The following is a 16673-nucleotide window of genomic DNA, read 5'->3' as shown; positions in this document are numbered from 1 at the left end:
CGGCACGGCAGCTGGTCAGGAAGTCAGTCCGTAAGGGTGGCTGGTGGCTGGCGGTGCCCACCAGAGGGGAAGTACGATTTTTAGGGCAGAACTTCTTCTTGGGACGGAAGCACCGCGCTGTGAGCGGAGCACTTGTGAAACGTCACCAACAGGGAGTTTCCCGCTTTCCAGGCCAAACTCTTTCACTGCTCCGTGTCCAACCACAAATCCCCACATGGCTCTTTATAAACATTGTTAAGCCAGTGAAGTGAACGCACACAAACAGTGCAAAGGTGGGGTGCCCGAAAAAGAGGGACGGCTTCACAGCCGCCTGTGGAAACAGACCAAAGGCCTCCTCTCGCGTTGGTTTCTCTCCCCAGTTCGCTATCGGTGATCCCATGTGAATAACGTGTTTATCCTGTTCCTTATGGGGAACGGTTTCCGGAGTCAAGTCCGAGAGCACAGCCAGCCAGCCAGCCCGCCCCACCCTGGCCCCTCCGCGCACGTCCCAACAGCAGGTCGCCTCCTCTGTCCCCGGGCCGGCTCACCTCCCCTCTCCCCACTGTGGCTCTGAGGCAAAGCGCCCTCCGTGACCACCAGTCCTCACCGGACACGCTCTGGCCCGGGGGTTAACCAGGGACATCACGTCTGGCCGAGAGGGGACACAGGGGTGCCCAGCCGCACAACGTGGATGAGAGGCAGCCACACGCGAGCAGAAAAACGTTGAACTTTTAGGACAAAATCTCTCAAACTCTATTATGCGGGACATTAGTGTCCAAGGAAACTGTAATGTGTTTTCTTTTTTTTAAAAAAAAAAAAGTAGGGCTCCTCCCTGGGTGGGTGCTCCATGTGCCTGCATTAGACGGTCCCGCGGGAGAGCAGCAGGGTTTGTGATTCATTTAGACACTTTCCCCGGGCTTCACAGGGAAACCAACCCAACCACAGGCCCCCCACCCTGAAACCACAGAGGGAACCAGTGACAAAGCAACACAAGACAGAACGAGGCTCACACAGCCTCCCTCTCCCCGGACGTGGAGACACCGTCCCTGTCCCCACGCTCCCCGGGTGAGCAGCCTAACTCTGCTGCTGCCAAGCTCCCGTGTCACAGACGCCGTCCTGTAATAATGTGTGTTAACTGCACCCCGGGAAGCGTCCCCGCTCCCGTGAGAGCGCGTGAGGGGCTGCTGGTGCACAGGGGGCACCTTCAAGCAAGCCATCCCGAGAGCAAGGCCAAGTCACGGGGGAAAGCTGGCAGATTTCACTCGGGAAATAAACCTGGAGGGGCCGGTGGGAGGGAGCTTTAACCCTGCAACGATCCAGGGCCAACAGCCCCCAGCAGGCGTCACTGATGCTAAGTTCTTCATTCTGACGATGCCACAATTAAAGCCAGAATGAAACGTTCCAGGAGAGAATTTAATAATTAGCAGACAGTGAGGGCGGTTCCACCTTGTAAGCCAATCATTTAAAACAACCTCACAGGAATCAGTGAGCCAGTGGATAACGAAGGGGGTAATTTAAAAAGCAGTGTTTTTTTTTTTTTTTAAACAAACAAACCTAGCTAAAAATAGTTCTGCTCTCTAAACCACACGTGCAGCAGGTCGGCTGAGCCATCTGGTCGGTCGGCTGTGTAACGGCCCACCCCCACCCCCGCAACGTGGCACCACGAGAAAGCGCCTCACTGGGGGCCCCAGGGAGGCGAGCTGCTACTGCCCCAGCCTCCGCGTGTCTGACGGGCCCCAGCGTCTGGGCCGGAAAGAACCCGTCAGGGAGGGGCACGTCCGGAGACGGGCCGGGGGGTCCGCGGGGCGCGGGGGCACCCTCACAGGCGCGCTGGTCAGCACGGCGGGCAGAGAATCACGCAGAGCCCGGCACACGCCGGCCCAGGTACTCACTCTCCATCCAGGCTGTGTTGTCCGGGTCTGCAACCCACCGGGCGAGCGCGCTCTCCTCCCTGTGGGCCGGATCTTCGCTTCAAGAAAACACAGCGAACGAGCGTCAGACACTGAGACTCCCCCAGCCGTCACCAAGGCCCCCAACCCACTGCACCCGGCTCGGGCACCCTCCTGGGGGCCTCACAGGAGTGCGAGTTCAAGGTCATGACTGTTTACAAGTGGGCACATGCACTGCAGGACCGGAAGAAATGCAGTCCCTGCTCCAAGAGGCTGGACCCTCCTGTTTCCCACGACCTCGGGGCGGGTCCGCTGTGCCCCATGCAACACCGGGCTGTGGACGGAGACACCCGAGGGAGAGCCGGGCCCCAAGGCACGGTGGTGGGTCAGCAGGGGAGACACAGGCCGCCATGGATAAGCGCTCACCCGCGAGGGCCTCGGGGCCGCGGCACAGGACCGCGCACTGTCGGGACCTGGGAGGGAGGCTGCTGGGGTGATTTGTGGGGAAGAGTGAAGAGACAGTAGGACCACCAGCCACACGGCGCCTGTGAGCGGCACGATGCTGCGGACTTGCAGGCAGCGTGGTGCGGACCTGGCGAACGTGCGGTCCCGGGGGCGCTTGGTGGGAAAGCGGGACGGGGAGGAGGAGAGACTGGGCCAGGGCGCCGCCCGGAGACAAACACAGAAGCTCTGAGAACCCTGCACGTGGGAAGGAGTCACCAACGGCAAGTTTCATGACTACAAGGCGACACCTCGGGGCAAGGGACAGAGGTGCCACTGTCTGCAGAGGATGGTCCCCCTCCTTTACTGTTTTTGCTGGAAGTTCTAAAAAGCCGCGAAATGCCTGCAAGGGCTCGGGGTGAGAGGCAAGAGCCGAGGGCCGGAGGACGCCCGGGGGCAGACGCCCCCCAGCTCAGCCCGAGCTTTACCACGTCGACAAAGGAGCGTTCCTGCGCTTTTCAAGTGGGGAACTACATCAAAATAAAGTTATCCAAACACGAGAAAATCTGAATCAAACGTGAATGGTCCTTTAAATTATTCCTCAATGCTCCCATGTGTTTAAAAAATTTCACACTTTTGCAAGTCGCTTGAGGGTTACCAGTGTCACTTCATTTTATATTTTCTCTTCTAAAAAAAAAAAACCACCATTTCAATGGGTATATTTTTCACGATAAACTTTAGATTACCAGCGACAATGTTCCGTCTACTCATCTTTAATTACGTACAGAACTGGAATCTCCAAAAGAGGCGGGTCTAGTTTGCGCGATAATTCCGTGCGGGAACCACGGAGAAGACGCCGGTCAAGCTGCTCCTCCTCGGAGCTCACACGAGGTGCACTTCGTGCCGTGAAAAGGCCGGCAAAGTGGGTGTAAGAACAAGACAGGGCGGGGGCCTCACGGCTGCATACCTCGAACACCCGAGCCTGATCAGTGGTCGCGGTCACCTGGCAGCCACGTGTGTGGCGCTGGGGACACAGGCAGCCCAGGAGCCCTGGAGGCCCCGGCGGGTCCCACAGCCACACCGCATGTGGGGGAGCCAGCAGGTGCCCCCCTCCCCGCACCGTGGGTGGAGCGCAGATCACCTCCCCCTGGGAGGAGGGGCTGGGGCAGCTCGAGATCGACAGGTGACCGTCAGGGAGGTGCCCATCTCGGCAGAGAGAGAAGCATGGGGGGGTTGCTGGGAGGGGCCGTGGGAGCGGCGGACTCGGCTGAGGAGAGTGAAAGCAAAGAGGGTAACGGGCTGGATCTGTGCTCCAGGAAAAGGCACTCGCCCCCTGTTTACTCAGAAACCGTGACGTGACCTAATCCTGCAGCCCAGGGCAGCCCTGCTGTTACAGGCGCTCGTGAGACCACACTCCCTCCTCGCAGGACAGTGACCGTCGCACAGGACTAGCCACTCACTCCCGCGATTACCAACGAGCATCTCCTGCCCCGCCGACACCGCGAGAAACGTGTCCCTGCTGCTCTCCCTCTGGTGCAGAGCGCACGACGGGCACTCAGGAAACGCCGGCAAACGAAGAATGACAATAAACACACTCCCCTGCGCCACACACACCACCACGCCGAGACCCTGTACCACCTGGTCAGACGAGGGAGACCCCAAACCAAAACAGGTTACAGAAGACAGCGGAGGACATGACACACTCGTAAAAGGTTCAACGCAGCAGGAAGACGTGACAATTACCAACGTGCACGTGACTATCAAAGGGGCCCCAAAACACACGAAGCAAAACCGGGCAGGCAGACAGCTTCGCGGCCGTCACGGAGCCATCGGCGCAGCACTCGCAGCCGCAGACAGAACCAGGCCAGAGCTCAACGTGCAAACAGGACGTGAACAGAACTACGGATCAGCTGGGCCCCCAGACATCTACGGATCACGGCCCCCCGCCTTAAGAGCTACAGCTGTGAACGCCTAGAAGAAAGACCAGCAAAAAAGCTTCCGGACACTGGGTTTGCCAACGACTTACTGGATACGACACCAGAAGCACAGGCAAGAACATGAAAAAACAGATAAAACTGGACTTGAGCAAAATTAGAAATTTTTGTGCATCAAAGGACACTATCAAGAGAGTGACGACAACCCACAGAACGGGAGGAAATGTTCCAGAACCGCGTGTCTGATGAGGGGTTAACACCAAGACTATATAAAGAACGCCTACAACCCAACAACAACCAAAAACTCCAGCTCAGAAATGGGCTAAGGGATCTGAGTAACATTTTTCCAAGAAAGACACTCAAGCGGCCGAGAAGCACGTGAAAAGACAGGCGTTCACCACCTTCAGTCAGCAAGGGAACGCAAATCAAAACCACAGAGCACCTCGCACACACTGGAGGCCATGGGTTTTCAAGGCGGAAAGTAAGTGTGGTGAGCTCACAGGGGAACTGGAACCCGCTCACAGCTGGTGGGAGCGGAAAATTGTGCAGCCTCTGAGAAACACTCTGGCTGATCCTCAAAAAGTTAAACACAGGATTGCCCTGTGACCCAGCAACTCCACTCCTAGGTGCAGCCAAGGGAGCTAAGATACCTGCACACCAACGCTCACAGCAGCGTCACCCTCAGGGGCCAAAAGGTGGAAATGACCCACGAGTCCATCAACAGATGAGCCGGCACACACAACGCGGTCTGTACTTAGAGCAAAGTATCATCGAGCCTTAAAAAGGAAGGAGACCCAGCACGTGCTACAACATGGATGCAAGTGAAACAAGCCAGACATGAAGGGCAAGCACACTGTGACTCCGGCGCAGGAGGCCCCTCGACCAGGCAAATTCAGAGACAGAGGCGGAGCAGAGGTCAGAGTGGGCAGTGTTGGCGGTGGGTTACTGGACTGTGGGGAGGGTTGTGTTCAGGACGATGAGAAAGTTTCCAAAGGAGACGGTGGTGATGGTTATACAACACGTAAATGTATTTGACGTCACTGAATTCTACACTTAAAAATGGTTAATGTGACAAATTGTATGGTATATTTTTAAACCACTGTTTAAAAGTGAATAATGCAATATACCAAAAACCACAGGGTGGTACACTTTAAATGGGTGAAACGTAGTGTGTGTGAATTACGACTCAAAACGGCTGCTTAAAAACAAAAACAAACGCACCTACCCTGCACCAAGCACACTGCCAGGCTAGGTGGTAGATGTTCTAAGACTTGGTAAAACCTGGTCTTTGTCTTTGAAGAATTCACAGTCTAGTAGCAGAAAGGGACACAGGAAACAACAGTGAGAGCAAAAAGCAGTTAATTATAACAAGGTGTGTGCACACGCTTCAGAAGCACGGAGCAGGAAATTTTATGAAAGGAGACATTTAAGCTGGGTTTTGCAGGGTGAGTAGGAGTCTGCCTGGGGGAGGGGATTTTCCTGGGCACTTCAAGCAGAGGAAATAGCACTTGTGAAGGCAAGCAGCATGAAAGAAAGGCCTACAACCAAACCAGTTTCAAGGATTCTAGATGAAAGGTGGGCTAGACAAAATTAAAAACCCCTTCTCCCCGACAAGACTGATACCGTCACCACGTTAAGCAGACTGAGCACCTGCAATGGGGAGACGGGGGTCGCATCAACCAGCTCCACCGGGCGGGGACTCACAGGCTCTCTTTATCCACAAAGAGTAATGTTAACGTCTTATGGAGTCCTGGTGCTCAGGGTGATCCAACCAGGGGTCCCAGGCGAGAGGGCAGTGGACTAGAGGACACAAGGCTGGGGGCGGGGAGGGGCCTGGCGGTCGGAGGCTGAGGGAGGGCGGGGGCCCCTCAGAATCCCTGACTCAACATCCTAGAAAAAGGTCAGGGGCTCAAAACATCTGCATAAAGTCAGTAAAGGTACCTGTTTGCTGGATCCTCAGAACTTAAGGAGTTAAACTGGTTGTCTTCTGCTGCTTCCTGTGTTTCTGCCAGGAAAAGAGAGAAAGTTCAGCAAAGAAAGTTCGTGTTGATTTACACCTGAAAGGGGTGTTCAGGAAGCTGCTTTTTATCCTTAAAATGGTTTCATGTTTTCCTTATCAACGGGGAGGCTTATCTTACTGTAAAGATGATCGACTGGTAGATTTAAGGTCTTTAGCTTTTAGATAAACCATATTCAAATAGGATTACAAGGAAGAGTGGCGTCCCAAGATCTTACCAAACAGTTAGAGATAAAACGGTGCCCAAATAAATCAAGACAGAATTAAAAAGAAACACCACGCTTATCTCCTGTTTCTTAAGTTTTCATGGGAATTGACAGCTGTGATCTATATGCTATCACGTCTATATGACAACCTCAAATGATGCTCAGGGGAGAAGCACTGAAGTTGGTGATATCTGACAAAGTTCTTTTTTCTCAACTGTTACGAACTGGGAAGGGAAGAGCCCCTTTACTGAGGTTTCACACAAACTGTGACCGTGCGGCTGAGGGGCCTCTGTCCTCAGGTGTAACTCCCAGCGGTCAGGACCGCCTCAGCGTGAGGTCCGGCTGCCCTCCCAGTCCCGGGACTGCAGTGGGCGAAGGCGGCTGCCCACAGGCCTCAGCCAGGCTGCAGTCAGCCTGCACTCTCAGCTCAGTCTGCCCTGGCAGCTCCAACAAAATGCCACAGCCCGGGCGGCTGGTGAACAACAGACGTCTGTTCCTGGCAGCCTGGGGGCCGACGTCCAGGACCAAGGTGCCGGAAGGCTCACGGTCTGGTGAGGCCCCTCCGGGTCCACAGACGGCGTCTTCTCCCTGTGTCCTCACCTGGAGGAGGGGCTGGGGCTCTTCCATCAGGACACTAAACCCACGCAGGGAGGGGGTCCATCCTCATGACCTCACCTCCTGACACCATCACCTTGAAGGCTGGGTTTCAACAAGTGAATTTTGGGGAGACAGGGGTAACGTGACATATAACACACTCCAGTAACACGTGCTGCATCAAGACACCACAACGGTGACCCTTCCCTTGGCAGCGCTCCTGTGGCCGAGGCCCGAGAACCCGGGAGCACGCGGTGGGGCCGGGCCTGGCGGGGCAGCACTACCTGTGGGGTCGACGGGCGTGACCACAGGGCTGCAGTAGGCGGGCAGGAGCAGGGGCAGGTTGGAGGGGACGGCGTAGCCGCAGGGCACCGGCACCGAGTAGCCGCTGGGCACATGCAGGCCCGCAGGCTCCTCCTGGGCGTCCGCGTCTGCGGGCAGGGGTGGGTCCTCCTGGAAGGGCGTGATGTCGATGACAGAGTAGGGGTTGACCCTCGGCGGGACCATGAGTTTAGGAGGTTCTGCCGGCGCGGCTGCGTCTGCACCCAGCCTCCCGTTTTCACCTCCTGAAGATGGAAAGGAGCCATGGTAATCATGCACACACACGGCAACGCCTGTTCCCTCCAACATACAAATATGAAGGTAGACGGACAAGACTGAAAATCACGGAAAATAGGACCAATAAGAGGATCTTGACCAAACTTAAGCCGCTCCAGCTCACGCTGCGTCACAGAAACGGCACAGACCTCGGGCCCCCGACACTACCTCCCCCGGCATGTTCCAAGCCACAGGTGGGCAGCCCGAGGACAGACCTGAGCCCGCAGTGGAGATGGTGGCAGCGGTGACAGTGGTGTCAGTGGTGGTGGCAGTGGCCGTGGCAGTGACGGTGGTGTCAGTGGCGGGGCCGGTGTCAGTGGCGGTGACGGTGTCAGTGGCGGTGGTGGGGGTGGGGGCGGCGGCTCCCGCGTCACCTGCCTGGGGGGCCCCAGGTGCTTGTCCGTCTGTGTCTGGAACCTCATCCCCATTGTTGAAATCCAGCCGCTCCCCCTCCTCCTCCTCGTTGTTGTTACGGTCATACTTCACTTCATTTTCTAAAATGTAAGGTAACATAAACCAGTGTTACCACCTGTTACTGGTAAAATGACTTTCATATTCCTGGACACACACAGAAGCGTCGAGGACGGGTGGCCAGGCCCCCGGGCCGGCACCCAGCCTTCCTACTGGGAAATGTGCGCAGCATCAGGCTTTGGGGTCAGGACCCACAGCTCAGTCTGGAAAGAAAAGGCAGAAAGGGAGAGGGCAAGAGAAAAAGCACTTTCCACGTCTTAAATGCTTCCACCCTGGACTCAGAATCGCGTTAGGAAAAATCGACTCGGAAAACCTTGAACTAAAGCAGCCGGCAGAGCAGCGATGTTTAACTCAGCAGGCCCTGCGCTCAGTGTAAAGACTCCATCCCTTCTAGTCACCCAGCCGGCTGTGTGTCATCCCTGCCGTAAGCCCCACAGCATGGGTGACTTGTGTCCCCGTGGTTGTGAGAGTTCTTTCCAGGACTGCTCTTTGGGGGGAGCTCGAGAGGGGATGCAATATTTGCTTACAGAAGGGCTTTTATATCACAAATAATAAGATCTCTTGTGCAGACTTTAAAAAGAAAAAGAAAGTCAGTTGAATTTAAAGGACCAGAACACTGTACCTGCTGTAATTTCAAATCACTAGAAGGTGACTTTAAAAATTTTTTTCAGGGAAAAAAAAAATGCATAAGCTGGAATTAAAATCTGATATGGCATTAAAACCCTCTATGCCTACCTGAGTTTTGCATGTATTACATATAAAAACACTAAATAGACTATACTTGCAAATATTTTGTTTTAAAAAGAAACAGGTGAAGGTGGTGCCGGGAGCACCTGTGTCTCACGTCCTGGGCTCGTGTTTCGCTCCATCTCCTCCCAGATGTCTTACAGTCCATTTAGTGTGAGACACCGTAAAGCGTTTTTTTAGAACAACTTTCATAAATTCACTTCTGGGTGTATTCTAATGCCCAAAGCTGGGCAGTTGTAAGATGTGGTTCCCGAGCAAGGAGGCTGATCAAAGAAAAGCCTGGCTCGTGGCTCTGAGTCAGCGCTCTCAGGAATCTGGCCGTGCCGGGAGCGCTCTGTCACGTTGCTAAGTGAAAACGTAAGCTTTTTTCCCCATCATTTTTGTCAGGGCACTAAATTAGCATTATTCCCCTGTCATATTTATTTGGCAAATATGAACTTAAGGAGATGGTAACTGCATTTAGAAAATATTCTGGAAATTTTTATTTTTCTGTTAAAGAGATTTATCGCTCAGCTGTGTTCGCCAGCTTTACTGCTGTGAGTAAACTGAGTACTTAATGATTCAGCCCCCGCCCCAAAAACCTTCTGAAATATATATTCCTTCCTCGTTGCTTGAAACACAGTTGGAGCTGGTTAGGAAGCACCCAAGTCGACAGGAGAGGAAGCAGCCTCCCCAGTGCCAGCCTCCTCCGCCCCGTTGTGATCACTCTGCTGGGTTAGGCTGAAATCGAAGATTACAGAACAAATTTCTCTTCTCACTTCTAGTAAGTGGCTGAGTTTCATATTGTAATTAGATGTGAATGTCGAAGGGTTAATATGCTTCAAAAAATTAGCGTGTCAGGTAGAAAGACGTCCTGCAACCTGAAGCAGACAGCAATATATTCATTGTAGAAAATCTGCAAAATGTAGAAAAGCACAAAGAAAGCGCCAATCGCTTGCAGTAGGTCCAGAGACCGCACTTGTGCGTGCCTGTGTGTGAAGGGAGCGGTGGAATGATCAAAACCGAGGTCTTTTTTAAAACTGTGGTAAAACACACAGAACTTCAAATCCCCCGTCTCGACCATCCTGAAGCAGAGGTCAGCGACACGAACACATTCGCACTGCTGTGCGCCCACCACCACGTCTGTCTCTGGAACCTGCCCAGCCTCCCAAACTGGGACTCTGCCCCGTTACACGCTAACTCCCCGTCCCCTTGCCCCCCGCCCCCCCACCTACTTTCCGTCTTAAGAACTTGACTCCTCCAGGGGCCCGCGTGAGCGGGATCAGACGGGACTTGTCCTTCATGTGGGTCCCTCTCACTGAGCACGATGTCCTCGAGGCCACCCCTGTGGTGAGTGTCTCCCTCCTTCTCAAGGCTGCGTGATGTTCTGCTGTGTCCAGACCACAGTTCCTCAAACAACCACTGCTGACGGACACCTGGGCTGCTTCCTCCTCGGCTACTGTGAACAACGCTGCTGTGGACGCGGGGGCACGAGTGTCTGTTTGAGGCCCTGCTTTCAAGTCTTCTCGGCATAATATACCCAGAAGTGGGGCTGCTGGATCGTATGGTAGTTTTTTTTTTCTTTTTTGAGGAACCTCCATGCTGCTTTCCACAGTAGCTGCACCAATTTACATTCCCACCAACCGTGCACAAGGTTCCAGTTTCTCCACATCCTCACCAGTGTCTGTTACCTTCCAGCAGACGAGCATGAAAAGACCCAGTTTTTCAATTAGACTTACGTTAACTTAGCATGTCAGGAGCTTTTTCCCACGTTACTGACTGATCTTCAACAAAGTGACTTTAATGGTTTCACAGTATCGCACTGTATGAGTGTCATAATCTGAACAAATTTTCTAGTGTAAGACGTTGGGGCTGTTTCTTCACAAATATTCTTACAGTCAACTAAGTAAAGATCTCTGATTATTTCCTTAAGATGAATATTCAGTGACAGAATCCCTGAGACAAAGAGCATACAAAATCGTACGGTGCTTGGTTTACACCGGCTGTTTACCATCTGAAGGTGACCACCTCCGGGAATACCTCCCCGGCAGAGGGACTCAAGGTGAGGTCATCGTGGACGGAGCAGGTGGGCCCCAATCCAGCATGACCATGTCCCCGTGAGAAAGGGGGGGACACGGAGACACACAGGGGTCACGAGTTGACAGGGCAGAGATGACGAGGCTTCCACACTCAAGCCGGGGAGAGGCAAGGACACAGCCCCCCCAGGCATCTGTAACGACAAATGACACTCCAAATGGAAAGCTTCCACGCAAATGGGACTCAGCGGTCATCGGCAGGCTGGGTGACTCGGAGGAGGACGCCTCTCTGAAACACCTGGCTCCCAATTCCACGCACAGAAGAGGCGGAGGTGGCCGAGCACGGCTGAGGGTTCTGGGGTTCGAGGGGTACCAAACAGATGAGGTGCAGGCACCCTTGGTCTGGGAGCCAGGCCAGGAGTGTGGTGTGGAGGGACAGACCCCACCCAGGATGGGGATCCAGGGCACAACAGCCACACGCGGAGCAGCCCAGAGTCAGAGCCGGAAGCACCAACCTCTGTGCCCTGCAAGCCACGGCTGGCATCTGGGCTGTAAACGCGCCCCCTGCCCAGGCCAGGAGCCCCAGGAGCTCTCACGACCCCTCCTGGAACCACCCTCCTGGGGCAGCACCGTCACAGCGCGCTCCCGACTCCCTCCCACCGGCTGGCAGACTTTCAGTCCCTGTGCGGCTGGACTGTGTCCCCAGATTCATACACCGGACCTCAGAACACGCTGTATCTGGAGGCAGGGCCTTTAAAGAGGTGGTAAAGGTGAAATGAGGCTCTTGGGGTGGGTCCTGATCCCACAGGACTGGGGTCCTTACAAGAAGAGGAGGTGAGGACACGGACATGCCCAGGGGGACGACCACGTGAGGACATGGCAGAAGACGGCCGTCCACCACCGAGGAGAGAGGCCTCAGGAACCAGCCTGCAACAGTGTCATCTCGGCTGTCCAGCCTCTGGGACTGGGAGGGACCGGACGTCTGTGGTTTAAGCCCCCTGGCCGCGGTGTTTCTTATGGCCTCCGCAGCAGACTGTCCTCTTTGACGGGCCCCTTCCCTCTGCCCACCCCCTGGAAAGTCAATTCCAGTCCTGACCTTCTCCCAAGGGGCCAGGCATGCCCACCCCCGTCCTCATCCACGTGAGGCCCAAACAAAGTCTAGACCCAGGCCCCCCAGAGCTGCAGACTCACACCCAGCAACCAGAGGAGCCCCGATGCAGCTCACCCCAAACCGAGCCGGTCCTCCCCCGCCCCCTCCCTCCCTGTCCCCATCCCCATCTACCCTCCCAGACGACAGGCAGTGAGGACAGCCTGGCTCTGGTCCCCCGTCCTCCGGGGGAGCACGCCGGCTGCAGGGCTCAAGACAGAGGGTGAAGCGGATGAGGGGAGGTTGCCCCATCGGGTCATCCCTCCTCTGAGCACAGACAGCCCCCCAGGACGGCTACAGACCCATTAACAGCCTTTACAGACGTGCCACAAAATAACACATTAAGGAAATGAAAGAAGAGTCGCTCTCAAGTTTGGAGATAAAAGCAGCGCGCACTGTGGGGGGCTCGTGAGACCACAGTGGATCAGGACGTGAACGCTTCATCCGCGCTACGCTTCTCTGTTTCCTTGCTTTGCAATTCCCTTTACTGTTACGAAGAGGAAGCACTGCAAGGAGCCGCAGGCTGCGAACAGCCCCACCAACAAGGCTCCATTCACGGCCGGCTCGGCCCGCGCGTCACCGCGGCTGCAGCTGGAACGGCAGGGTCCCCTCGCACCGCCCGCTGCTCTGCTTCCGCCTGAGCCCGCGGCAAGCCACCAGGCTCCGGGACCGGCATGACTCGCCGTCCAGTTCTGCCATCAGTCACGGGGAGGCTTAGCTGGTGGCGACGTTAAAACCTCAAACTGCGGCCTGTGCATCCTGAGAGACCCGGGAGCACCCTCCCATCCGACGTCCACATCCCAGAGCCCCTTTTACGCTGAGGCGCTGAGGGCCTCCGCTGGCCACGTGTCTGCGCGCCTGCGGGACGTGACCCCTCCAGTCTCCACCCAAAGTGCGGGGGCAGGGCTGCTCCTGCTCCGCTGTCCCCAGGGGAGGGGCTGACGCTGGAGAGACACACGCCTGCGCCGCGTGCGCGGAGCCCTCAAAGCCCGCAGGGTCCTCTGCCACACAACCTGCGCCCAGACCCCGCTCTACCCTGACAGTTTGACTTGTCACCAGGAAGCTCCTAGAACAGGCACAGGTGACAGATGGACACGGGACAGTTACCCCACCCACACCTGTAACAACACTGCAGACAGAACACTACGCAGCCATCAGAAATGACAGCCGGGAAAACTCCCAGGGACGTGGAAAATACGCGACATAAAGACGCACAGTCAACAATGTTAAAATGAACATCCGATGGCGGCGATCACGCAGAGTAGAAACTCGAGGAAAACCCAGAGAACCGATCAAAATGTAAGTGCCAAGATGTCCCAGTGGTGCTGGGAGGAGCGACCTCGGTGACTTCCAGCCCCTTCGCCACGGCGTTTGTAAGAGGACAGTTTCAGTTTAATAATGAGGGAAATTATAATTAAAGCACCTCTGAATCATCAAAAAAGGCGCCAGGCCGTGACCCCGCCACTAAGGGCACAAGTGTTAATTACCCAGAAAACCACGCAAGCATCAGAGTGCCGTCGCACGTGAGACGTGGCACTGACACGACTGACTTGTGGCCTGACTCTGCACCAAAGTCAGAAGCTGTGCGCTGGGCTCTCAGCCAGGAGACGGCCACCGGCCTGGGGAGCCGGAGACAGCCCTGCACCTGCACCCTCGGCTCCCCCACACTTGCAGGGTCCTCCCAGGCCCCCGGGGGAAGCCTTCCAGGCGGACCATGAACAGTGGTCCAGGAAGAAGGTCCCACCTCCTCCAGCCCTGAGTCAGATCCCAGCGAAGAGGGGCCCTGAAATGGGACAGGGTCGGGGTGTCACCTGTGGAGGGCCTGGCAGGACTGGCCGCACCCCAGAAGTGAGCGACAGGCCCTGCTGGTCAGACTCGCTCATGAATCTGGGTCGGAGGAGCACTTGGTGTGCGAGCAGGACAGGGTGGGGGTCGGGAAGCAGCCTGCAGGGCGGAGAGGACGGAGCCCACTTGCGGGAAACGCGATGAACTCTGCCCGCACCCTCAACGCGCCTCCAGTTCCCTCTGTGGGGCCCCTCGTTCACCTGTTCTTTTCTGTCTCTACTGAGGTGTGAGTGACACACAGAAACTGTGTAAATGTCAGGTGCACGGCCGGGTGCTCTATGAAACCACCACCACCACAAGCAGCTGGGTGGCCTCCACCCCAGTAGGCGCCCCGGCCCCTGGCACGTGGTCTCATCGCTGCAGCCGATCGGGGACGCGGCCTCCCGAGCCTGGCACAGGCCTGGCCCCATCTCCCCTGATAGGCGTCCAGCCGTGAGCCCCGTGCCCGCCGGCCCGCCTACCAGGGCTCGGTGCTGCTGGGCCGCGCCCTCTCCTCGCCAAGACCGAGCACAGAGGTGCCTCTGGGAGCGCAGGCCGGGTGGACGGGCGTCTCTGCAGAACCAGGGGCGTGACTGGAAGGCCGAGTGGACACTGGCCGGCTCGCACCTGGACACGTGCAACGAGGGAAGGGCAGGAGTGGCCACCTCTGGACGGCAGACGCCTGCCACCAGATCTGAGCCGCTTGGACATCATCCGGCCCTGGACACAACTCCCCCAGCAGCTGTGACGCCCCCAGCACCTCAGGGCCCTGCAGCCCCCCGCCCCATCCCGCCCAGGGCCGAGGGGAGGGGAGGGAAACACCCGAGCTCACAGCTGCTGCCCCCGAGAGACAGGAAAGCGACAGAGGCCCGTTCCAGTGAAACGCCAGGAAGGAAGAGGCGGAGGGCGGCCGCGGGGGAGTCCGCTCCCAGGCCCAGTGCCCTCGGCCTCCCCCGAGCTCTGCAAGCGCACAGCCTGTCCCAGGAGGCGGGTCCAGCAGGCAGACGGCGGCCAGGCCGAGGGGACGCAGGCCCGTCCCCCAGCGGCCACAGGAGGACACACCCTCCAGGCATTGTCCAGGCATCGCTGCTCTGATGGGGATGAAAACTGGTGCTTGTCCGTCTGCCTCATTTGCAGTTAGAACAATCACAGCGGGATCTAGCCTGAGACCCCAGAGCCAGCCACTCACACTGGATGAAGCCGCTGTGAGAGCAGGCCGGAGTGCCCGGAAACCGGGAAACCCTGCTGGGGGGGGAGGCCAGTGGCCTGTGTGTGCAGCTTCCCCCCAGTATCTCCGGTGATGACTCTGCTCTAGGGAGGGGACAACAGGACACTTCAATGTGCACCCCCCCTTTCACATCCTTGCTCAGAGAGGGAGGGAGGGAGGAAGGAAGGAAGGAAGGAAGGGAAGGAGGGAGGGAGGGAGGGAGGGAGGAAGGAAAGAGGGAGGGAGGGAGGAGGCAGGAGAAAGGGAACCTGCGAGCAGCTCAGCCAGCAGGTGCCCGGTCGGCCACAGGCACACGTGTTTGGCGAGCTGCGGTCCGGCCTCAATTTAGTCTCTGAACCAGGAAGTCGTCCACCCGTCCCCCAACCCAGATGGGCTTCTGATGTTGAGGTAAACATACGGGACTCTAGATACTGGCGTGTGCACTGCAGGGAGGAGGGGGCTCAGCCAGGATGCCCCCAAAGTGAGGGGCACAGGCTGAGAGCACGGGGCACCAGGGCTCCCCCTCAGCGTCTGCCCAGAACCCCCTCCCCAGGAGTGCCCACCCCATGCCCCAACCCAGCCGCAGCAACTCAGTGATTCCCAGAGCCTGGGGTCCCGGGAAAGAGCCCCCATCCGCCGTGACCCGCCGTTACCTTCTGCCGCGGGAGCGGGGGGCCCTGGCTGGTCCATGTCACCGCCGTCCACCTGGCTCCTGGGCCTCGGAGGAGCCGGGACCCTGTGAGGATGAGACACGCCGTCAGGGGTGGGTGGGGGGACGCCCACCGACCACCTGAGGAAAGAGGCTGGACTTCATTCACAACTGCAATTGAAGAACTGCCACCTACTAGTGGAAAGGCTGCAAACCTTGAAATAAGGCTCAGGGCAGAGCGCGGCGCAGAGCTCCCAGAGCAAGACGCCACCCGGACCCGCGCCAGGAGTTAACTCGCGCACCAGGGGTTCACTGGCCAGACCCCTCCAGCCCCCGACACCCTCAACTCTCCGCTTCCTCTCGCACATGCTTGGAGCGGGGAATGAAGACAGAAGCCCAGTATTTCTTCTTCCTTCAGCTTAATCTTCATCAGCTTTGAGTGAAGAACGAATTTCTGAGGATTACGGATGTGCTGTTTTCTTAAGCCCTCGGGCCTGGGCCGGACCTCTGCAGGCCCGCCTTGTTTCCTCTCTCCTCTGCCCTCCTGTTTCCTTAACGTGATCAGAAAACCTGGGTCTGAGAGCGAGTGAGACACTAGCTAAGTTGTGAGAAGGCAGGTTCCCTGGCTCCGTGGAAAATGTCCCACGGAACAAGTGCCCTGTTCAGGAGTGTTTGCACCAGAACAGGGGCGGGAAGCAAACTTTGCTGAGACAGGCGAGCTCTGCCGAATCACTGTCCGCATCAAAGAACCAGAACTCACCCTCAGAGCCCAGAGGCCAGGACAGCTACCCGGACGGCTACCCAGACGGCTACCTGGACGGCTACCCAGACTGCTGCACGGCCGTCCTGGTGGTCCCCCCTGTGGAGGACAACGGGCACGCCCCTCGTGCCTGCGTGGCACAGTCAGGACTGGAACCCAGGCCCGGGCACCTCGGTCTGTGTGCGCGACCCTGTAA

The 16673-nt window shown here is 57.0% G+C and overlaps 1 protein-coding gene across 10 annotated transcripts in view; it reads right to left on the bottom strand.

Annotated features, from left to right (window-relative positions):
* Window positions 1-16673, bottom strand: part of ARHGEF10 (Rho guanine nucleotide exchange factor 10) — a 72645-nt gene that overhangs the window by 46473 nt on the left and 9499 nt on the right. For 8 of the 10 annotated variants that reach the window (XM_074353395.1, XM_074353391.1, XM_074353393.1 and 5 more), the window contains exons 2-6: window positions 15722-15804; window positions 7873-8151; window positions 7345-7626; window positions 6185-6248; window positions 1872-1948 (exon numbers count right to left, since the gene is read on the bottom strand). In XM_074353395.1, coding sequence (XP_074209496.1) covers window positions 1872-1948; window positions 6185-6248; window positions 7345-7626; window positions 7873-8151; window positions 15722-15804 — 785 coding nt within the window. Of the gene's footprint in view, window positions 1-1871; window positions 1949-6184; window positions 6249-7344; window positions 7627-7872; window positions 8152-15721; window positions 15805-16477; window positions 16668-16673 lie in introns of those variants that run through there. The other 2 variants (XM_074353399.1, XM_074353400.1) reach the window with 2 other exon arrangements.

This window comes from Camelus bactrianus, chromosome 26 (genome assembly GCF_048773025.1).
Source record: "Camelus bactrianus isolate YW-2024 breed Bactrian camel chromosome 26, ASM4877302v1, whole genome shotgun sequence".
In the NCBI taxonomy this organism is placed as follows: Eukaryota; Metazoa; Chordata; class Mammalia; order Artiodactyla; family Camelidae; genus Camelus; species Camelus bactrianus.
The sequence above is the reverse complement of the archived record's forward strand: the minus strand, read 5'-3'. Positions and strand labels throughout refer to the sequence as shown.